Below are 23,943 nucleotides of genomic sequence, written 5' to 3' on the forward strand. Positions count from 1 at the left end.
AATAGCTTTTCTGTTGAATAACAACACGAAGACGCAGATACAAAAACTCATGATGACGTCCTTTATTTCATGACCGGTCTTGATTTCTCTCGAGGAATTCAAAGTTTCTTTACATGACTTTTCCTCTCTAACCTTCGCTTCCAAGGTTTGGTGTCAGCAGCTGTTTTTGACCTCTCTCTCTCTCTCTCTCTCTCTCTCTCTCTCTCTCTCTCTCTCTCCTCTCTCGGCTCTTCTCGGCTCTTAACTCTCTTTACTGCCAGAATGCATCTAAAACTCTACCTATATTGAGAACTCGTCACGTCATCGCATGATCAAACATGTGCTCATCGAGCACATTGCCTTGACATGCGTCACGTTGCAAAACATCTCACACTGACATAACCCCACGAGTTCAGTAACCTATTTTTCGAGTAACCTCTTTACAAAATATGTTTACAATTTCAATCGACGATTAAATTCCTTATTTTAATTTTCACAGAAACAAATTTTATCATTACATTCCTTTTCTAATAAACAGATATCTAACTATTTTGTGTGAGCTAAACAATTGCGATTCCACATTCCTTATTTCCAATAACATTCTGTATTTATTTTAACTTATGATTGGAATTCTCAATTCCAAATGTAGCTTCGCAAGTTCGAATCCTATTTCATGCCTATTTCATATTTACTCACTTACAAGAACGGGTCTGTTATTGTAACACACACACACACACACATATATATATATATATATATATATATATATATATATATATATATATATATATATATATATATATATACGGTTGTAGGTTCGATCCACGGCTGGGGAAAGGTGTGTGTCTAGCCGCACTGATTAGTTGTGATACAACGAAGCAGTACGGCATGTGGATGACATTATATATACAAATTATACTACTCAAACATGTTTGAATAATAGATGGCCATATATTTGTACACAGAAGCGAGAAAGACAATGTGAAGAAAAGCGAACCTACAGGCGAGAGAGAATAAAGTCCACCCCTGCCACCCCACCATTCCTGACTGCAGCATCTGCCAACGTTGCTGCAAATCTAAATTTGGATTATTTTGCTACAGCAGATGCTGTAGTAAATCAAACTTGGTGCAGAATGCCATTGTTTTAGGAGACAGAAGGTTGCCAATAAAAAGAATGTACACAAACGAATAGAAAAGGAAAATAAACCCTTAAGATAAAACATTTTTATATAAGTTTATAACACACTTTTGAGCCAGAAACAAATTGTAGTATCAGAATAAATACTACACTGCATTTTTTCTATCCTCGCTCAGTGAAAGCCTTCAAGACTGAGGCAATTTTGATTTTTGCCCAAATCGAGAGTGCTCCTTTTTAGTGAACTGAATTTACCTTACATTAAAAATCGATTTTGTGACTAACTCTGTCATCTTTGAGAGGCGATTAAATATGAATGCCCTGAAAATAAAAAATATATGATAAAAAAAAACAGATGTTCCAAATTTCAAGTTTATATTTAATGCTCCGAGGCGATACCAGGTTTGTTTGCTAGTGATTAATTCGAATTAGATGTATTTTTGCTGTCAAATTACTTCTGATTCGGATTAATTATTGGCAAACAAACACGGCGTTGTCCCGGACTACTAAATTAAAAATCTTTTTCTTTTTCTTTTTTTTGTAATAAATTTTTATAATGTTTTCTTTATTATGAAGATATTAAAGCCGTGAGTTAGCTGACATCATAGTTTTATTTTTCAACAACAAGTAATTAGTCAAAACCGCCTGAAACCAAATGAGAGTTTTAATCCTGGAATTTAAAATATTTTAATCCTTTATTAAGACTGGCGAGTTTTTAAATCATGTAAGAGAAAAATAACACAAAAATAATTGCCTAAATACATAATAAAAAAAATGTTCGTTTTATTATAAAAATATTTCCTTCGTAAGCGGAGATAATTTCTGTATAATCATTAGGGCTAGGACAACAGCATATTCTTTTAATTGTTTTGACTCTCGAGTGTGTATCTGTTGATATCTTATACACTTTTATATAGAGTGATGTGGTTCTCAGTTGATTAACTATGTCTAACTGTGATGGATATATACTCGGGAGCCAAAACAATGAAAAGAATATGCTGTTGTCATATTCCTAGTAATTACACATTAAATAGTCTAAAAAAAACTATTAATATGAAAAACAGTTTCAATAAAACAGAAAGCGTATTACTAATTCACCAAGTTTACGTTTTCTGGTACACCTGTAATACCTGTCTGTTTGTCCGTTTTGGTATTTCTGACATCATTTGAAGTACAATCCTAATACTATTGCACTAGTGTTGCCACATCGGAGGTGTAGCAGTTCAGAGCACCTTTTCATACCTTTAGTGTCTTCGAAATCTAGTGGGCAATGCATTTTTCTCAACTTCCTACCTCTTCCTTCTCACAGAAGAGACGTTGCGAGTCTATCTCTGCTCTATCGTCATTTTCATAGCAGGTGCTCGACCAAGCTTCAACGTATGCACCCCCCCCCTGTAAAACATTCGCAACAAATATTCGTCTAGCTCCAAAAACTGTCAATAATTTCTTTTACTCTTAAAACTTAACGAACATTTCATGAGCAAAGTTTCTTGCCTTGTACTATCCCTCTGTGAAACACAATGTACACAGGTGTATCATAGGGCTGCTTACCAGCTGACTATAACATGGTCATTGAGTCTTTGGAATACCGTTCTCATCTTGAGTGTCAATTTCACAACGTTTCGGTCAATGTAACCTCCTTCAAGTGTATCTTGTCGAACTCGGGAATTTGGACGGAGCGTTGTTGTTTTTTTTTTGTTTTGTTTTTTTTACATGGAGGTCACCACTTATCAAGGCCCGGAAGCCACTAGGTGATGAGGGTTATTGCGTGTACAGTAATCAATGGAATAGTATCGTAGTGGGTAGAGTACTTGAAAAAACTAATAAAAGTGATATTCTCCTGAATGTTAAAAGGTTCAATTCTCAGTGTGGGCGACCGAAAAATGCAATTGCGAATTACTTTAGATCCCTGGCTGACGGAACGAGAGCATGCTATCCCCTGAATTAGCTACAGGATTCCGTTTGAAATTTCGTCCAAATTCCCAAGTTTGACAGAAGCATTCCCGAGTTCGACAAGATAGATTTGAAGAAGGTCGAAGGTTACATTGACCAAAAGGTTGTGAAAATAACACTCAAGTTTTCGTCTATGAGACACATTGCCGTGGAACTACTTCCCAACATATTATAACATAGTTGTCTTCAAATTTAATGTTAGTAGATTCCTATCATACACCATCCCCAGAAGTAAACAAACATTGTTCGTTCCAATAATCGTCGGGGGGACGAGATGTGGTACAATGACGTAGCCCCTTTTAAGGGAGCTAACGGCTTCTACATTAATGAACCTTGTGCCTAACTTGTGCGGTGCAATTGTGTAAAACAGGTGTTTGTGATTTTGAAAATGTACTGTGATGACTTAAGCCAGGTTGACATATGTTTATAATTCAGTACATAATAAAAGTAAAAACAATGCTGACATAAATTGAAAAACAAATCATTGCGTGAAACGCATCGTTCTCTCATTCTCTCTCTCTCTCTCTCTCTCTCTTTCTCTATTTCTCTCTTTGACTCTCTTCCTCTCTCTTTCAATGAAGAAAGAGAGAAATGAAATATAATTTGATTGTTGTAAAGACAGTTGAGGTTTGCTCGCTGTACGCGATGGGTCGACTAAATATGTTTCCTAACTTGTTAACTGTTTAATAAATTATATATATTTTTATAAAAATGTATTTTGTCGCTGTTTTCATACAAGTATTCGATTTCAGCATACCATTAATGCCGACGACAGAAAGCTGCAATGAACACGCAACAAGCGACGATGGGAAGATGCCTGCAATGACCACACATAATGCGACCCGTGCCAAACAGTTATAGCCGACGACGGATCGACCCGTTTTCGTTATGTTTCCAGCATGTTCCTATCGTTTAGATATCGTTGGATATCGTTCATTCCCCGTGGAGCTGGTTGCATTCCCAAGACGTTCATCAACCAAGTAACCCTCCCGGGAAGCGATAGTATTACAAATCCTCTGATAAGGTTCTTCACCTTTCATTCAATTTCATTAATCATCGAGTACCATTAGAAAAAATGTAAACGGCACTAACCACTATGCGGATTTAACCGGCTTCCTCCAAAGGAGGATGTTCCATGGGAGTATGAAATTCACACGTGGTCCCCAGTCGTATGTATGTCCCCGTTAGTGGAGATCACGCCGTTAGGTTTTTGAAAATCTTGCAGGGAGGTGTCGACGTCCTCCTACATACAGCGCCTGGAATTCCCAAATTGGTTACCCATCTGGTACTGACCAGACTCAACGTTGCTTTACTTCGTTGCTCTAACGAGAACCAGTGTGTCAACGTGGTTATGTCGTGATTATGCCATTCAGTCTTGATATAAAGTGATCCATCAGCGAAAAAAATCACCTTTGCAAATAAATTTTGTGTTATTGCAACAGCCCTTTGCCATTGAGTTATCACTGAGAATAGTGGTTAGTTTTCTCTAAACATTAAATGGTAATAAACCTCCCCATTATTCCAGTAGTCTGAGCTCTAACTTTAACTCTAATCCTAAAACTAGCTTCCCCAGGATTCCAGTTTTCCTTGTCCTTACCCTTGCCCTAACCCTAAAGCTAGCCTTCTCAGGGTTCCAGTACTGTGTCTTAAACTAACCCTAACTTTAAGACTAGCCGTAATGGGTTTCGAAACCGTTCCATTTATCTAACCCTAAATCTAAAACTACCCTCCTAGGATCTCAGTACTCTGCCTTTTCAGTGGCGGTTTGGTCTCTATTCTCTCTGACTCTTAAAGATTATTTTCTGTTTGGCAAACTGATGCTGATATCACTGTGTATTTGGAGCAGGCAGATTATAGGATTTATCTTACATACCTACCCTGGCATTTTCAGTTTCATTGGATTTTATGTAACGTATTCTTAGTTCTATTTGTAGTTATGTTTAAGCAGTGTTATTCTGTTTCAGTTTTCATCATCACCATCATCATCATCATCATCGTTGTCGTTGTCATCTTTATACTCTTTTTCTTTTTCTTTCTTTTTTTCTTTTTTTTTTCTTTTTATCATGATGGCCGGTATTTCTTCGTTTTATTCTTTATTTTTCTTTTTTTTTCATATCTATTTCATCAACTTCTATTTAACGCGTCGAATGCTATTATTACTTGTTTTTCATAGGCCGGTCTCAATGATGGTCTGTCATTTCTTTATCATATTTTTAATAATGGAGACTACACTGTCCTCGGCACACTACCACTCCAGGGGTCGGCATTAGACGGCCCTCTTAATATAATGTTATGACCCTTTAGGCTGTGATCATAGCGTATCTGTTAACTGTGGCAAGCGGGATCAAGGGTCAAAACATTATTAATATTGTTATTGTATTATTATTGATTGATTTGAGCGACGGATGGTCGCTGGATCAGTTATTATGATTAGAAGAATAAGCAATTAAATTGAGGAAGAAATGATTGACGTGTGAATCGCAAAAGGAATGTGAAAATAGAAAATAGATGTAAACATTATTTTGGGGTTTTGAATAAACAAATAACTAGTTGTGGACATTAGGTTGGTCTGAGACACGTAATTAGGTGACGTAAGAGAACACGTGATGTAGTTAATTTTGGAGAGATTCAGGGAGTTGAGTTTTGACCACCATAGCGGACAGACGTCTAGACAGGAGTGGACAGACAGCTAGAGAGCGAGCTGTAAGAATAGAAAATGTAGACGAACTGCAAAAACCATTTGAGATAAAATTTAATAAATTTATATTATAAAAATATAAAGAGTTGTTTTATGGTTTCACAAATAAGAACAGATGTCTCAATTGGATGGTGCTGATCGCTTCATGATTCGTCACGGAGCAGCGGGAAGATACAGAAGAACTCTTCAAGAAAAAAAGGTATGATGCATATATTATTCTTCTTACATATGAACAGTAAAATTATCCCGTGTGATAAGTCTGATACAACATGACTCAGTTTACACGTCAATATCATGTCCTCCTGGCTAAACAACATACATACGATTTATACGTTTATTATCTGTCTGTTAAAAGAACAATCTCTTACATTCACTAGATAACACATGACACGTTTTAATATATCATCTCCTCCAATATAAATCAATATACAACATTAATGGTTGGACATGCCACTCGGTCTGACGCTCCTTACCTACATTGTTCCTTGACAAGAGTCTGCACACAGAGATCGTTGTGTGTACGTTGGCTCGATTCAAAGACCGGCCTATGAATGGGGGCACCAGGGTGCCCCATCGGTAACTTCCTGTACAGCGGCGCAGGCGGAAGCACAACGAACTCACAGGTAGCTTCCACATGACAGCGGGCTTCAAGCCATCCACTGTGTCAGGTTTATTAGCGTAGACATGGGAATGTACATATTTTGTGAAATTAGTCATTCATCAAATGTTTCTCTCAATAAATTGATCTTATCATTTGCAATTTGCAAACGCTGCTCGAATGTCAGTCTCTTCATGGTGAATTTCTAAACCAAGCTGGATTCTAAAATAACTGATAATTACCAAATCTACAATTTAAAAAAGTGTCAATTTGAATTTGTTAATTTAAAGTTTGCCGCCCCTAAAACACATTTTATATTTCAACTACTTCTTCCTTGATTCTCAAGTTCGTTTTTTTTATTGTTCGTATCTAATATATTTTTCATTAGTCTGTCGTTCTTATTTGATTTTCTTCTTCCTCTCCTCTTTCTCCCATTTATACCCTTGTCTTGTTCCTCACCTGCCCCGTCTCTGGACACATTCACAACATCTGGGATTGTCTTTAATCTCAACTGACACGTCATTGCTGTCATGTCACTTTCAATACCGGTTAAGTTTCCAGCCATCTTTGTAAATAGGATTGGTATTTTTCCGGGGGGAGGTCTGCTTTTGTTGTTGTTGTTGTTTCTTCTGTTTTTTGTTTGTTTGTTTGTTTGTTTGTTTTAGATGTTTTTTAAGATGTTTTTTTTAGATATTCTACAGAGAATCAGTTCGACCGAACAGAACTTCTAAGCGCTTGCTTTATATAATCACCCTCTAAACTAAGGCAAATCCTATACATTTGTTTTCTGTGTGTATTGATATTCATATTAAAAACCCTTTTTTCTATTTAGTTATTTATTTGCTTCCCCACTGAGAAAAATTAGGCACAAGGCCGTTTTTTAATGTGGAGAATAAGGGGAGGGGGGGCAGATTTCCCGAGAGGGAACTGGATAGTGACATTTTGTATGAAGGGTTTCCTCTACATTGACCAAAACTGATTGCTTAAGAGCAATGGCCTGTTTATTTATTTGCTTTCCCACTGAGCAATTTAAGCAGAAGACCGTTTTTGAATGTGGCGAGTGAAGGGGAGAGGGATAGTGACAATTGGTATGAAAGATTTCCCCTACATTGACAAATAACTGATTGCTACAAGAGCAATGGTCTGATATGTGAAGTTGCCCCCACATATTACTTTGATTGCAGTATCTACCGGAACATATACTACACTTTGATAACAGAAAAAAGATCTTAGCCCGAAGGCCAAGAATAATAAGGGCGAACTTTTTTCTGTTAAAAAAATACAACTTTGTTATACATTGCATTCATCTGAAAAAGATCTAGATAATTTCCATATTCTTTTAAACATTTATGTAAATTAATTCTCTATTAGTTTTTTTTTGTTTTTTTTCGGTTTTCTCATGGTATGATCATCTTTAGTTAAATATTACGTGCACTTATATTCATGAGGATATTCTACATGATTTATACTTGCGTAATATGTAGAAAAATGTGTAAGGAAAGTCCTTTAAAAAATTACTGCGCCCTCTGTAGATGTATAAGGAAAATCCTTTAAAAGTACTGCGCCCTCTGTAGATGTATAATGTTGCAGCAACGTAAAACAATTCAATAACCAGTAAACACTGGTTCTGCACGGAATCCAACTAGCAAGGTGCCTAGACGGACGCGAACAGTTACTCAGAACGGACCCAACAATCGGTTACTCAGAACGGACCCAACAACGGTAAGATATCCTCACACGGCATGAGAAGCAACAGCAACACGATTCCCGACTAAGTCAATCATCGCTTCCCTAACGTCTTTCAATCACCCGCTTTTATGGCCGTTGCAGGCCGGCTAAATTTACATATTGCGAGAATTCATGTGACTTTGCGAGATATAATCCTTTACAAAAGACGGCGGCCGCCATCTTGATCTTTCTTTATCTATTTTCGGTCGGCGACGCCGAGCCGGTCCCGAGGTAAGTCTTTCCTTTTCGTCCATCTCTCTTACGCACCCACACAACACACAAACACGCGGGCGCTTGTCTCCTGGATGCACATTACACTTCCCCCTGATCTGATGATCACATAGAGAGCATTGTGGGGGTGGCCTTTTAGTGCGTGTGCTTCTGCGAAGAGGTACATTCACTGTTTCAGATTCAAGCTCTGGATCTGGTTCCGCCTCATCAGATGAAGTATCGCTATAAATCTCTGGAGGGGGCTCACTGAATCCGTGCATCGGCAGCTCATCACTAGACGCTTCACTGCTTTCTTCTGTAGTTGTGTGACGCACCTCGGTAGCTGGGCGAAGATCTCGCACATGTCGTGGGGTTCCATCGACCAAAACAGACTGCTGGCTAATCACTCCAGATATTTGTCCTCGCTTAAACTTGTCGGTGTGTAGCAGACACAAATGGACCCCTTTTCTTCTCGCGCATTCGCTTCCTCTGAGTGAGTGATGAGGCGCTAGACTGTCCAATCTGAGGACTTGCGCACGAATACAAATTGACCCCTAGGGACCAGACAGCTTCCGGTCCCAGAAGAAAACTCTCTCTTACGCTACCAGCCTTCGTCGGTGCTAGACGCCGGTTCTCTTCGCTGCTCCTACTAAAGGTATTGACGACAGCCGCGCCCGCGGGTTGTAACTACCTCGTAAGGCAGTGGAGACCCGACTCTACTTTCTTCCTTCAGTACGCTTTGCAAATAAACCTTTCCCTTGTTAAGTTGAAGAAGTTGTTTGTCATTGTTCATAGAATTGTGTTATTTTATTTTATTTTATTAGGGAAATTCCCTAAAAATGGTGACTCCGTCGTGATAACACATTTCCGAACAGACACTTCTTTCGCTTTTTAACAGGGTAAGGCGCGCATTTTAAAAACCAGCACATGGTTTCCAACCACACACATAAACAGACAACGGATTCGGGAGAGCACATTTAAAACTTAAAAAAAAAAAAAAAAAAGACGTTATTTCCCTCTCTTCCTTATCGTTTTTTCCCGTTATATATATATATATATATATATATATATATATATATATATATATATATATATATATATATATATATATATATTATAAACTAAGGAGCATAAAAAAAAACAAAGAAAAAACACCCTTTTCTTTCACAACGGCGGGCTACACATAAAAAAAAGAACGCCAACCTACAAAAAGAGGTGACACTTTCTTGGTGTACGAAAAAGAAAAAACTCGACAACAAAAAAAAAAAAAAAAGAACTTTCACGAAGTTTTTCCGCATTAGCACTCTTCGGCCAAAATGTAAGTACTTAAAGAGTTCATTTATCTTCAGGTTCACACACATTTATAAAAAAAAAAAATAAAAAAAAAAAACCCATATTGTCCACATTTTTTTTTTTTGCTTCACGGCTCTTCCTGATATAATTTTGTTTTAGCTTTATTTCATGGTAATTTTGTTTCTTTCTTCTCCTCCCCCATTGGCCTGTTAAAATTTTTTTTTTTGTATTGTCTCTGTTTAAAGATTTTCTCCATATTTCTCCTTTCTTCTCCACGTGGTCCATATTCGGCGTCCTTTCAGATTTCGGATACATTATATATATATATATTTTTTTTTTTTAAATATTTGGTATCTACTTTCGGTAGTGACGATGACAACGTTGCCTGCCTTCGCTGGGGACGTCCGGGTTTGGTTTGCTCAACTCGAGTCTTATTTTGCGGCGAACAACGTGTCAGAGCAAACGTAGCTGCACATTTTATTCAGTGCCTTCCCCGCGTCATTGACTCCTGCGGTCAAGGACTTAATAACGGACACCCCGTTAAACTCCACTTACGATAGCATAAAACGGGAGGTGCTACTACGGACGTCCGTGTCGGCGGAAAAGCGTTTTCAAACGCTGGTCCATGACGAGCACTTAGGTGACCGCAGGCCGACGGAACTACTCCGTAGAATGAGGGAACTGGCAGAGGACGTCCCTCCTGACAGTGCCTTAATTAAGCAGCTCTTTTTCTCAAGGCTGCCGGCGCAGATAAAGGCCATACTTGCGCCAATGTTTGAAAAACACACCGTCGATGTAGTAGCAGCATCGGCGGACAAGGTCATGGACTTTGTGAGGGGGCCTACCACCGCGGCGATTCCACAACAGCCTGCTGAGGTACCCGCAGGCACCGCAAATGTAAGACAGGATGCTACATCGGTGGCTATACTAACGGCCATCGAACGCCTCACTAGAGAGGTGAGCAAGCTCAATATGGGCAGGTCGCACTCACCCAGACGCCGCTACAAAAGCCGCTCATCTTCCCCGCACCACCGTCGCCGTGCAAACATGCCGGGACTATGTTTTTATCATAGTCGCTATGGCGCTGAAGCACGGAATTGTAAAATGCCCTGCACTTTTAACAACCAGGGAAACTAAATTGTGGAAAGACGAGCACGGCAAACTTTCCACAAAATGCAAATAACCGTGCCTATTTCGTCACTGACGTAAAATCTCAAGCACGTTGCTTGGTAGACACTGGCGCTGTTTGTAGTATATGGCCACTTAGGCTACTTAAAGAAAGGCCACCAGTGTCATTGATAACACTGCAAGCGGTGAACCATTCACCTATCCCCACGTACGGTCAAATTTCACGTTCTCTGGACTTGAATTTACGGAGAGACTTTACGTGGGTTTTCACTGTAGCAGATCTACCGTACCCCATACTAGGCGCGGATTTCTTGCATAATTTTAATTTAATGGTCGACATGCGCAGACGCCGGCTGATAGACGCTGGCACGGAACTTTCCGTCCCTGGCTCGTTATCTAATGCCCCATCTATCAGCCCGGTATTTTTCATTGCCGCTGCAAATGACCCATACCATGAGGTGCTACACTCCTACCCGGAGTTAACCAATTTAAATTTTGTGGTGAGCAAACCCACGCACACCACAAAACATCATATTGAGACCACAGGTGCTCCTGTGTTCTCACGCCCTCGTCGCCTTCCTGTGGATAAACTTAAAGCAGCGAAGGCAGAATTTAATCATATGCTACAGTTGGGAATTATACGCCCCTCGTCCAGTCCTTGGGCTTCCCCTCTGCATATGGTTCCAAAACGAGACGGAGATTGGCGTCCAACTGGGGACTATAGACGACTCAATGCCATGACGGTACCTGATCGTTACCCAATCCCGCATATTCAGGACTTTGCTTCCTCTCTGCATGGCTGTAAGACTTTCTCTAAGCTAGATCTAGTTAAGGCTTACCATCAGATCCCGGTGAATCCGGCCGACATACCCAAGACTGCGGTTACAACCCCATTTGGAGCGTTTGAATTTCTTACTATGCCTTTCGGCCTACGTAACGCTGCCAGTACTTTTCAGCGCTTTATGGATGAAGTAGTGCGTGATTTAGATTTCGTCTATAACTATATAGATGACATTCTCGTGGCTAGTGCCTCACCTGAGGAACACGTCACTCACCTCCGCCTACTTTTTGAACGGTTTCAGCAATACCAAGTGAGGATTAACCCTGGTAAATGTGTTTTCGGTGTTACGTCACTAGTTTTCCTGGGCCACATTATCAGCCCAGACGGTATATCTCCGTTGCCGGAAAAGGTGAAGGCTCTACAAGACCTTCAACCGCCCACTTCACTTCGCCAACTTAGGCACTTCCTTGGTCTGTTGAATTACTACAGACGCTTTATCCCACGCTGTGCGGATCTCTTAGCTCCTCTTTCCGACCTGTTACGTAACAGGAAGAAGAAAAACGAGCAGATCTCACTTAATGAGATCCAACTTAGAGCATTTGCTGAAGTGAAAAATAAACTAGCGACGACATCTTTGCTGGCACATCCTGTACCCGATGCCCAGTTTTCACTGGTCGTTGATGCATCGGGCACAGCTGTAGGTGCAGTGCTGCAACAGCAGCACCAACAACAGTTACAACCTCTAGCATACTTTTCGCGACAGCTGAAACCGGCCGAACAACGTTACAGCACGTTTGGCCGCGAACTACTGGCAATGTACCTCGCAGTGAAACACTTCCAACATTCACTCGAGGGCCGACAATTTGTGATCTACACCGATCACCGTCCGCTTACATACGCACTGCGTGCTAAGCCGGACAAATATTCTCCCCGCGAAACACGTCATTTGGACTTTGTTTCGCAGTTTACTAGTGATATCCGACATATCGCGGGTGAGCAGAACGCAGCAGCAGACGCATTGTCTCGCCTGCCCATCAATTCTCTGTCCTCACCATCGGATATCGATTTGCAACAGATGGCCTTGGACCAGCCAAGTCTGGACACGTTGGATCCATCGTCACCTGAATTCGGGACTTGCAAATTCGCATATCTGCCCGTGCCTACTTCTGACACGCAGATCATCTGTGACACCTCAACGGATTCACCTCGACCATTCGTTCCAACGACCCACCGTAGAGTTGTTTTCGACACTCTACACAACCTGGCACACCCCGGACGCAAAGCCACAGTAAAGCTGATTACAGCTAGATTTTTCTGGCCTAACATGAGGCGTGACATCATTGCTTGGTCACGTTCCTGTGTATCCTGCCAAAAGTCAAAGGTGCACGAGCATATCCGCGCACCCCTTGGAACATTCAGCACCCCAGACGCTCGGTTTAGCCATGTTCACATTGACTTGGTTGGACCATGGCCGGTCAGTCAGGGATTCACTTATCTCCTGACCTGCATAGACCGTTTCACACGGTGGCCAGAAGCCATCCCACTTAGTGACATTTCGGCTGAATCTGTAGCGCGAGCCCTTATATCAGGCTGGATATCGCGCTACGGAGTTCCCACTACAATCACCACTGATCGTGGTGCACAATTCGAATCCCACCTATTCCGGGAACTGTCCAAGATCCTCGGGATCACTCGCATTCGGACAACAAGCTATCACCCTGCTTCAAATGGGATGATAGAACGCTTCCATCGCCAATTGAAAGCTGCATTACGCGCTTACCCTGATCAACAGCGATGGAGCGAGTACATACCGGTCATCCTTCTTGGCTGTCGGGCATCAATCAAGGAGGACCTGGGATATTCCGCAGCCGAACTGGTCTATGGAGCACCTCTATCGTTGCCAGGTCAGATGCTGACCCCGATAGAGGATATATCAACTGACACAGCTCTATATGTCAACAGACTACGAGCTTATCTCAGTAAGCTACCGCCGATGCACCCTAGGGAACAGACCATTAAATCTTTGGTTCCGAAGGACATAGCGACATGGACTCACGTGTTCCTTAGAAAGGACGCAGTAAAAGCCCCCCTAACTCCACCTTACACTGGCCCTTATCGCGTGCTTTCACGCACTGATAAAACTTTTATCCTAGACATTAGTGGTAAAAAAGAGACAGTATCGGTAGATAGGGTAAAAAGAGCCTTTCTGGACACATTAACACCTGAGCCACACATTCCTCCAACATACACACAGCATAATCATACACCTGAGGTAAATGTTCCACGTGAGAACAATTATGTGACCACTACACGTAGTGGTCGACGGGTACATTGGCCGAAGAGACTTTGCAAAACAGTGTATTTCTGTTGAAAAAGAACATTTTTCTTCTCTCCTTTTTAGAACAGAACGTTTTCTGCAAATATTCCAACTTTTCACAGAAAAGTAAGAACATTTTTTTTCTGCAAGAAAATAACCTAAAGAGACGGACATTTCTTATTGTATTTTTCTTTCTGCTATTTGTTATGCTACCTTTGTCTCTGTCGGCTTTCAGCCTAAGCAGGGGGTTATGTAGCAGACACAAATGGACCCCTTTTCTTCTCGCGCATTCGCTTCCTCTGAGTGAGTGATGAGGCGCTAGACTGTCCAATCTGAGGACTTGCGCACGAATACAAATTGACCCCTAGGGACCAGACAGCTTCCGGTCCCAGAAGAAAACTCTCTCTTACGCTACCAGCCTTCGTCGGTGCTAGACGCCTGTTCTCTTCGCTGCTCCTACTAAAGGTATTGACGACAGCCGCGCCCGCGGGTTGTAACTACCTCGTAAGGCAGTGGAGACCCGACTCTACTTTCTTCCTTCAGTACGCTTTGCAAATAAACCTTTCCCTTGTTAAGTTGAAGAAGTTGTTTGTCATTGTTCATAGAATTGTGTTATTTTATTTTATTTTATTAGGGAAATTCCCTAAAGGTGCACCGATTTCCTGGAGGCCGCACCCACACTGGATCTCCCACTTCATATCTGTTACATGTTCCCTTGTCGGCTGGCTGCGTAGTGTTGATTCCCTTCACTCCGACTCGGTACGTGTAAATAGCATTCGCAGGTGCGGTTGAAGGAGGCGTCCCGTCCTTTGGCGTAATGTTGTACCAATATGTGGCTTCCGTAATAGTACATCGCTTCCTGGCAGCAATTCTCTTGATGCTGCGATGGCTTCTTTCAGCAATGCCATTTCCTGACGGCACATGCGCACATCGCAACCGTAGTCGGACGCCCCACTCATCCAACAACTGCCGGACTTGCTGGCTACAAAACGTTGCATCATTGTCAGTCAGGAGCTCTTCCGGCGCACCTCGCTCAGAAAAAATGGATGATAGGTGGCGAACAACATTTGCTGAATCCTGCCTGGTCATCTGCCGCCACACCGCAAATCTCGTAGGCCCGCAATCAATGAGAGTTAGAAAGGGCTTGCCACTGTAATAGGTAATGTTCATGGCCAGCCGCTGCCACACACTCTCAACTTCCAATCGACCCTTCTGCCATCGCTCTGGTGCAGGATCAATAGACTGGCAAGCCTCACAATTTCTGATGATCTGTCTGACATCCATCTTGGTCACTGCTGGGTATACACGCCTCACAAAATAAAGGGTCCTCTTGATACCCGGATGTCCGCTATGTGCATGAATTTTTTGTATTTGACATGCACAAGATCGAGCAGTAATCTCCATTCCCATCTTCGCGGCTTCATACTATTTGTGAGGTACTCGGGTCAGTTGGTCAGCATGATTACAATGTGATGGCACCAGAGTGACGCTCAGTGATAGTCCATACTCAGATACCAGGTTTTTTAGCGTGTCTAGCCTTCTCCGCATTAACATTTCGCTTGCTGCCTTGGTACGGATTCGTGTTCGCCCTGAAAGTGTGTCAGACACCCAGTGGTAGACACAGAGAGAATCTGTGTACAAGGTCAACTTCTTAGACTGTCACTGCAAGGCCAGATTTATTCCCTTTACAACGGCGTGCAGCTCTGCCAGGTTGATATGCTGAGAATCTGTTACGGGCCGCAGCCAACATGCATCCTCGAACACGTTTCCTCCTTGCTCCAACGATACTCCCAACGCCAAAGAACTGGCATCAACCCACACACCTACGTTGTCTCCGTTAACACACCACCGCCCACAGGCAGGGTCCTTCTTGTTCACTCTCTACAGTGTCTCTTTAATCATCAGAGTTAGTAGGACATCATCGGATATGTCATCCCAACCCGTGGTTGTTAAATTTGCTCTGCGTTTAATTACACCAACAGCTGCGCGGGGCCAGCCACAGACCGGTAAGTGACCAACAAGTTTTCCACACCAAGAAAAAACGGTCCGCCTTGTAACGATGTTGGGGATGCTTGGAATTTCACTGCCACGCCTCCATTGTAGGGTGCCATCTTCTTCATAAACATCCAATCCCAATACATGTGCTCCTTCCCTCAAACGTTCGGGATTCTTGTATTCCAGACCAAACTGAGCCAACTTTTCTTTGACACACGACGCAGACTGTACATCTTCATTGACGTATACGTCATCAATGTAAGCTGATGTTGAGTCCCTCATGGGCTTTTCTTGGGACAATACTGTGTTGACAATAGTCTTCATGATCTGTGGTGCCACATTTAGGCCAAAGCCGAGGCGTGTAAGGCAGTACCTCTGCCCCTGGAACCAAACTGTCTGGAACGGCCACAATGTCTCATCAACTCGCACCTGTAAATAGGCTTTTCGCAAATCCAATATCGAGACATTAGTGCCTTTCTGACGCCATTCCCTCAACTTGCTGGCGCATACGTCAGCATCGGCAGTGTAGGCTTCAATATGCTTGTTAAGCTCCCTATAGTCCAGCACGGGCCGTACTTTCGACTTGTTATGCTGGACTACTGCCATCAAGGGTATTAGACCCTTGGGAGGCTCAAGCTTGTCCTCAGGATAGGGGATTAACCAGCCATCTTGGATCCACGCCTTTAGTTCCCTTTCGTATTCTGCTCGGGCCTCACTGGGTATAGGGTACTCTGCAACCCCATTCTTGAGTTTGGTCGGTGCCATTCCCTCGGTCCACTTCCAAGATGCAATTCAGGCCTTCTTGCGAGAGTCCTAGTCCACTGTAAAATCCGACCGATCGATGTGGAGCGCTGCACACACTGGGACCTTCAAGAATCGCACTTTTCCATCCCGATGAATTGCGACTCCCCCCAGCGCCTTGATGGCATCGTACCCGAGCAACAGGTCAAACCCCAGGAGATTTCCTTGGGTCACGAGCACATTGATCTTAGTGGCTGCACCGGTGTCCGTGTAGATCTCGACAGTTCCAGCTCCACAGCATTTCTGGGTCTCGCCTCCTATCGTGGTGACTTTGATCTTTCTCTTAGTCCAACTTGGACACAGCCTAGCGCTCACTATAGTATGCGAACAGCCTGAGTCGAGAAGTGCTGAGCAGGGTATCCTGTTTATGTAGACGGTCATCACTGGTTGCGCCTTGTTCAAATTTTGCTCGAGGAGCAGGGCGGCGCTGACGTCCTCTCCCCTGATACATTTCCCGCACAGTTTTGGGCTAGATGCCCCAAAGCGCCACAATTAAAACAGCGCACACGCCCCCTGTTGGTGCAATTCCTTGAAAAATGTCCGCGTCGGCCGCAGTGAAAACATTTCCCATTGCTTTCAGGGTTCTGATTCGGAATCTCCCGAGCGCCAATCTGGCCTGCCTGTGTCGCCATCACAACTGGTTCCCCCAGGTCCTCCTCATCTTTGATGATGGCTCGAGCACGTTCCATCAAGTGTTCCATGGTCGTTGTTGAAACGCTGGTTGAGGCTCTCAGTAGCTGCTTCACCCGAGTGGGAGGCCCGCCACAAACGCGTACACGAGCGTCCGCTCCGACACCCCTCCACCGAATAGGACTGCGAGTTTCTTTAACTCCGCGAAGAAAACGTCCACGCTTTCCTCCGGTAGAAGTTTTCGGGAAGCAAATTTTTCATAGGCCGTACAAGGATCCATGGCGAATGCCTTGTACAACGCAGCTTTAATTGCGGTGACATCTCCCTTTTCGGCAGCACTGAGTTGCTGATATACACTCAAGGCACCCCCAGCCAATCTCAGGGGAATCACAGTGTGTACCCTTTTTACCTCACAAAGGTCGCACGTCAGCTCGTCCCTTTCAACCCAGTCGACAATGGACGTGGACCCGTCAAACTAGGGTATGAGCTTTAAGTCGAATTTCGACTCGGTCATAGTCCCAGAGGCCAAATAGTCGAAATAGCTTGTAGAAAAATGTGTAAGGAAAGTCCTTTAAAAAATTACTGCGCCCTCTGTAGATGTATAAGGAAAATCCTTTAAAAATACTGCGCCCTCTGTTGATGTATAATGTTGCAGCAACGTAAAGCAATACAATAACCAGTAAACACTGGTTCTGCACGGAATCCAACTAGCAAGGTGCCTAGACGGACGCGAACGGTTACTCAGACCAGACCCAACAACGGTAAGATATCCTCACACGGCACGAGAAGCAACAGCAACACGATTCCCGACCAAGTCAATCATCGCTCCCCCAACGTCTTTCAATCACCCGCTTTTATGGCCGTTGTAGGCCGGCTAAATTTGCATATTGCGAGAATTCATGTGACTTTGCGAGATATAATCCTTTACAAAAGACGGCGGCCGCCATCTTGATCTTTCTTTATCTATTTTCGGTCGGCGACGCCGAGCCGGTCCCGAGGTAAGTCTTTCTTTTTCGTCCGTCTCTCTTACGCACCCACACAACTCACAAACACGCGGATGCTTGTCTCCTGGATGCACATTACATAATATTTGCGTAAAAAGGTCATATTAAACACAAGCCTCTTTCTATATATATTTATGTATGCGTATATATATTTATTTTTTAAAAATTTTGTCTACCAAACTCCTCCATCATTTTTTAGTCTACACCCATGAAACTTAATATTTAGGTTATTCAAACCCATGCAAAACTTTATATTTGTGTTTTAGTCGGAGAAAATCGGTGTAAAAGTGTAAAAATTAAATAATTAAATTTTCTAAATGAAGGTCAAACGACAGCATTACAAATAGGCACGCGTAATGTAATACTTCTTGATTCATGTTTTAAGTTTTAGCCTTACAGAAAATATGCCTTCATAGCTCAGGCATTAACAGCCTTGCTCCAGCCTTCTGGGCCATCAAGAGTGACACGCACTTCATCCGTGACAAAACTTTGGAAGATCCGTTTTCATGTTGTCCTCTGTCCATTTCAATCGGTTTTGTATGTGATGTTGCTTTAATGGGGGATTTGTCACAGGTTTAACAGACTTTGCAACTTCTTTCAGAAGGCGACATCGAGTACTTTTTGAGACATCCTTCAATCCGGCTTGATCAAAGACATCTCGACTTGTCTGGACAGGGTTCTTAACAACTCCACCTTTAATTTGGAGTAGAGAACGGCGTGAAACAACTCTAGATTTACCTTTATCAGCTCTCTTACATACCTTTGTAGGGTCCTTGACAAAGTTCTTCACAGTTTGATAGTACCTTGCTATCGTTTTCGATATTTTGATAGTTGTATTACCTTTTGCTAGCTGTTCTGTAATAGTACTCTTTTCAGAACTACTCAAACCTTTACGACCCATTTTTATTGACAAAACAAACTGCCTTGTTAATAATTTGACACACCTCAAATACCGTGGATTCAGCAATTACGATGGCAAGTTGTTTACATTGTGCGGAACAGTACGAAAATTTCACAGTATGCGCAGCTCAGCATTGCTAAGATTTCCGAAGCTTTTTATACGAACCTACTGGTAAGTTTCTGAAACTGGTAAAAAAATATTATCTCTTTAATAATTTGATATATATATATATATATATATATATATATATATATATATATATATATATATATATATATATATATATATATATATATGAAAAGGAAGCACTATAAATATATTTGAAAAGGAAACACTAAATAAGTGGATTATATTTCATTATAAATTGGTTTTAAAGGATGAGACGATACTGAAAAATGAACGCAGAATACTTTTTTCTGTGTGCTAAAATATACTTGAATTCTGTATTTACTGAAACAGCATATCTTTTTTAAATATGCGTTTTGGAAAACAGCATATCTTTTTTAAATATGCGTTTTGGAAAAGGTTATTTGAATAAAGTCAACTTCCCGTCTTTTATAGATATTCCATCTATAATTTAGTTTCAATATTTCAAATATTAAACCGATTTCTCAGAGAAAAAATATAACCGTACTTACCTAACGTTGTAATCTCATTATATTGCAAATGAAGATATCTCAGTTCTTTTAATCTGAAAATACAATCACAGAGCATAAATAACAATTCCCCTTCTAAAATAGTGGATGGCCTTAACTTTAATTGCAGGCTAAATCTATGGGTACTATATCATGTGTTATGAAAAAATGAAATTGCGCTGTTTTTTCTTTTGTTTTTTTTATTTTTGCTTGCTTGTTTTTTTTTTTGTTTTGTTTTTCAAAGTAGAAAAATTCATTTACACGTGTTAGAATTGTTTTAAATCTAATTTATTTCCTAATAACATTCGAATCATACTCTCACCGTTTTTCTGTCGTTTTCTGATTGACCTAATTACAAATGGCGCCACCGGAAGTTTGAATATGCATTCGATTGGTTTGAAAATTAATTTATTTTTAAACATCGCGTTTTACTAAACAATGTCAAAATAAACAAAATTAAATACTGAAAACATAATTTCGTTATATTTGTAATGTTGGTTATGAAATAAACTGACTTAAAAAAGTTACAAAAATATTTTTGTTATGAATCTTAAACATATATTCCTTGGATTAAGCATATTGCCGAGTGAAATAACAAACAACTACTAGAGTATAAAATACAATGTTCTTTATGCAAACAAATAGAACTGCCGATGGTTAATAATGTGTATAATTCTGATTTCACTTGCATTATCAGCAATTAAATGGCATAGGGGTTACAAGTTTGGACGGTCTAGTTTAGATCCTTGCTTAAGAAAGTGTATTGTCTAGTTTCAATGAAAAGCTGTGGTACCGAATAACAAGAAATATTACGTAGGTTATACTTCCTTAGATTTCAAAACCAGATATTATGACCATAAAAGCACGTTCATTAACAAAAGCACCGAATGAAAACTGCACTAGCAAACCAATACTGAAAACTTAAAGAAAGTGGACGTTCGCCGATAATGGAATGGAAAATAATAAGACAAGCAAGTACATGTAGGACCTAGAAGATCGATGTAGATTATGCCTGAATGAGAAAGTCGTTATTCTATTCTTTAAAGAACCCTAACATCTATTTAACAGTAGGTGAGAAATAGCGAACAACTGTGTGCACAGGATAAACTTTACTCTAGGATAGCGATACAAAATGATTTTAAATTGACAACAACAACAGAAAATAAACAAATAAAATAAAATAAACATATATATTCATATAATAAATAATTTTATAAATAAAACTAAGATAATATCCGAAATATAAACTAAAACACAAAATAACATTTAACTATACCAAGGTTGAAAGGAGGTCAGCTTCCTGCACACAAAGGATATCTACCCTTCTCTTAAAAACACACAAACGGAAAGGGTGAACCTTAGGTAAACTGTATTTTTGTCCTGTAAGTGCTCGATTATTGGCTGCGGTTACAACTAAGAAACTGATTAACTAACTAGAAAATCCAATACTATGAGTTTATATAAAAATGCGCAATAACCACTTTTCGCATAAGTCTGATGAATTCTCACGAGGATGAAACGCGGAATGTTTTGTGTTGCTAAAATTGCCATATATTTTTTAATAACTTGCTATCTTGCTCTACCTATATATTGAGTACTGTTGAAGTAAATACTGAAGATTTACGCATAAAATTATGTTTTATTATATTAAATTATGTGATTAAATGAAATATATATTAAGGATTTTTCGGAAGTTTATATTGTCTAATACTAGTATAGGTCCGCAATTAAAACTGGGCCTTGATAAAATAAAATAAAAAATTGTACATTTCATAGGAGCGAGGTAGAAAAGAAGATATAAGTGTATATTTGTGAATAAATGCAGATGTTCTCTGAAAAAAATTATCGATTTAATGCAAGATTTTCTAAATTAAACTTTTTACCATTTATTATTGCCTTTCTTTAGATAGATAGATAGATAGATAGATAGATAGATAGATAGATAGATAGATAGATAGATAGATAGATAGATAGATAGATAGATACATGGTTGAATTGCCTCTTATCCGAAAATGATTCGACGCCGAATCAAAAACATTTGTGACACAAACGGAATAGATATTAACTTTATTTTCATTTGTACACAAAAAAAGATAAGAAAAATCGAAAAAAAAACAAAAACGCGTATAATTGAACAGAAGGTCTTTGTTATTTTTAACAATATCGTTATATATATATATATATATATATATATATATATATATATATATATATATATATATATATATACATGTCATTAAGAAACGGTAGTGTTTGAATATATGGTTAAGTGGCAATTTTAGTCATTTAGAACTGCTTTAAAGCTTCACCGCTCATTTTTGATCAAATTTCAAACAATTACTACAGTTAATAGATCATATTTTAAGCTATATTGTGAAAAATATTTTTTCAATTTTCGTTCAGTAAAACAAAAGTTATGATGAATTTATTGGTGTTTAAAATCGTAAAAAGACGTAAGGAGGTGGGCGAGGTTTTTATGACTGGTTTTCATAGCAACCACGTCGCTTCAGAAACTAGCTCACCGCTCTCGCAAAAAAGAGAAGAAACAAGTGAAACAGACAGAATGAAAAAATGAAAGGTAGATAATTAGGGGGATTTTATTGAAAGCAGACGAGTGCCGTACATTGTTATTACATATGTGAATGCTATGTTTATGGGAGCAAAAAATTAAGACTGAAATTAAACAAAGACCAAGTGAATTTATTGGAAGCCTGGAAAAATAATGGATTACAATAGAAAAATGCGAGCATGAAAAGTGATATGGTTAAGTTTAAACATGGAAAAGTAAAGGACTAGTTGTTAAAACTGGTAAAAAAGGGACAAAATATTTTAGTAAAAAATATAAAAATTTATAACTTACAATATTGCAGCATTAATTTTTTTAAATTCAATTTAACATTATATAATCAATTCCTCATGCTGCAATAGTTTACGTTATAAATAATAAACAAAGTAAATGCAAACATATATAGGTTCATAAGTACATGTGGAGATAAGGTCTCAAGTAAGAAGCAGATGTGCATACACACATACATACACATACATATGCACCTACTCTTACACACGTATACACAATTAGATAAATATAGATATTAATAAGTGTTAATAAAATTATAGGTACGTAGACAAATATAGGCACACACATACAATCATACACATATACACAGACATATATCCATATACATATTCATATATATACAGGCATGTCCATATTTATACTAAGTAAATAAGGTAAAGTTAGGACAAAAGGACAATAAAAGATAAATAAATAAGAATAATAATATAAAAAAATAAATAAATAAAATAAAAACTATATATAAATAAATAAAAATATAAAATTTTAAAATTTTAAGAAAAAATCTTCAGTGAGATGTAGATGTACATGCACACACACACACACACACACATATTCGCGCGCGCGCGCACACACACACATCCATTCCTATATCCGTATATAGAATTATACAACTATAGATATTGAGAAAAGCAGATGGCCTCACACATTACATTTATGTCTGCTAGTAACTGTAACTGCACCAACAAATCCCAATGCCCACTTAATCAACAATGCCTACAAACAGAAGTACTGTATGAAGCCACAATTGCACCTGAAGAAATCCCAAACGACAAAAAATACTAAATTGGCCTGGCAGGCACCTCCTTTAAAGATAGGTTTAGATTACATAAATGCTCCTTCACAAACCCCAACCATCCTAACAAAACCTCACTAACCTCCCAATATCTAGATCTAATCCAAAATAACCTTACACAAACCATTAAGTGGGAAATCCTTAAAAAATCTAAAGTATCTAAATCATTAAACTCCCAATGCCTCCTCTGCCTAAACGAAAAACTCTTTATATTCAGTTTTAAAGGTAGACACAAATTACTAAATAGAAAACATGAAACCACCATAAACTGTCGGCACTACAAATCCCACCTCTTAAGCCTAAACGAAAAACTCTTTATATTCAGTTTTAAAGATAGACACAAATTACTAAATAGAAAACATGAAACCACCATAAACTGTCGGCACTAAGAATTCCACCTCCTTAATAATTATACACCCTTCTGAAACACCCCTCCGACAATATCCTTTTTGGGCCCGCGGAATAATACACACTATACTTCAATCTACCGCATACACCCAATTACTG

At 39.9% G+C, this 23,943-nt stretch overlaps 1 protein-coding gene across 1 annotated transcript in view; it reads right to left on the reverse strand.

The window, feature by feature from the left end:
* The window catches only part of LOC145258225 (uncharacterized), a 371,050-nt gene that overhangs the window by 268,995 nt on the left and 78,112 nt on the right, over positions 1 to 23,943 (reverse strand). The window contains exon 6 of the mRNA XM_080116177.1: positions 19,790 to 19,842. Coding sequence (XP_079972303.1) covers positions 19,790 to 19,842 — 53 coding nt within the window. The remainder of the gene's footprint in view (positions 1 to 19,789; positions 19,843 to 23,943) is intronic.

Source organism: Euprymna scolopes, chromosome 33, assembly GCF_053919585.1.
Source record: "Euprymna scolopes isolate OS-2025 chromosome 33, ASM5391958v1, whole genome shotgun sequence".
Taxonomy (NCBI): Eukaryota; Metazoa; Mollusca; class Cephalopoda; order Sepiida; family Sepiolidae; genus Euprymna; species Euprymna scolopes.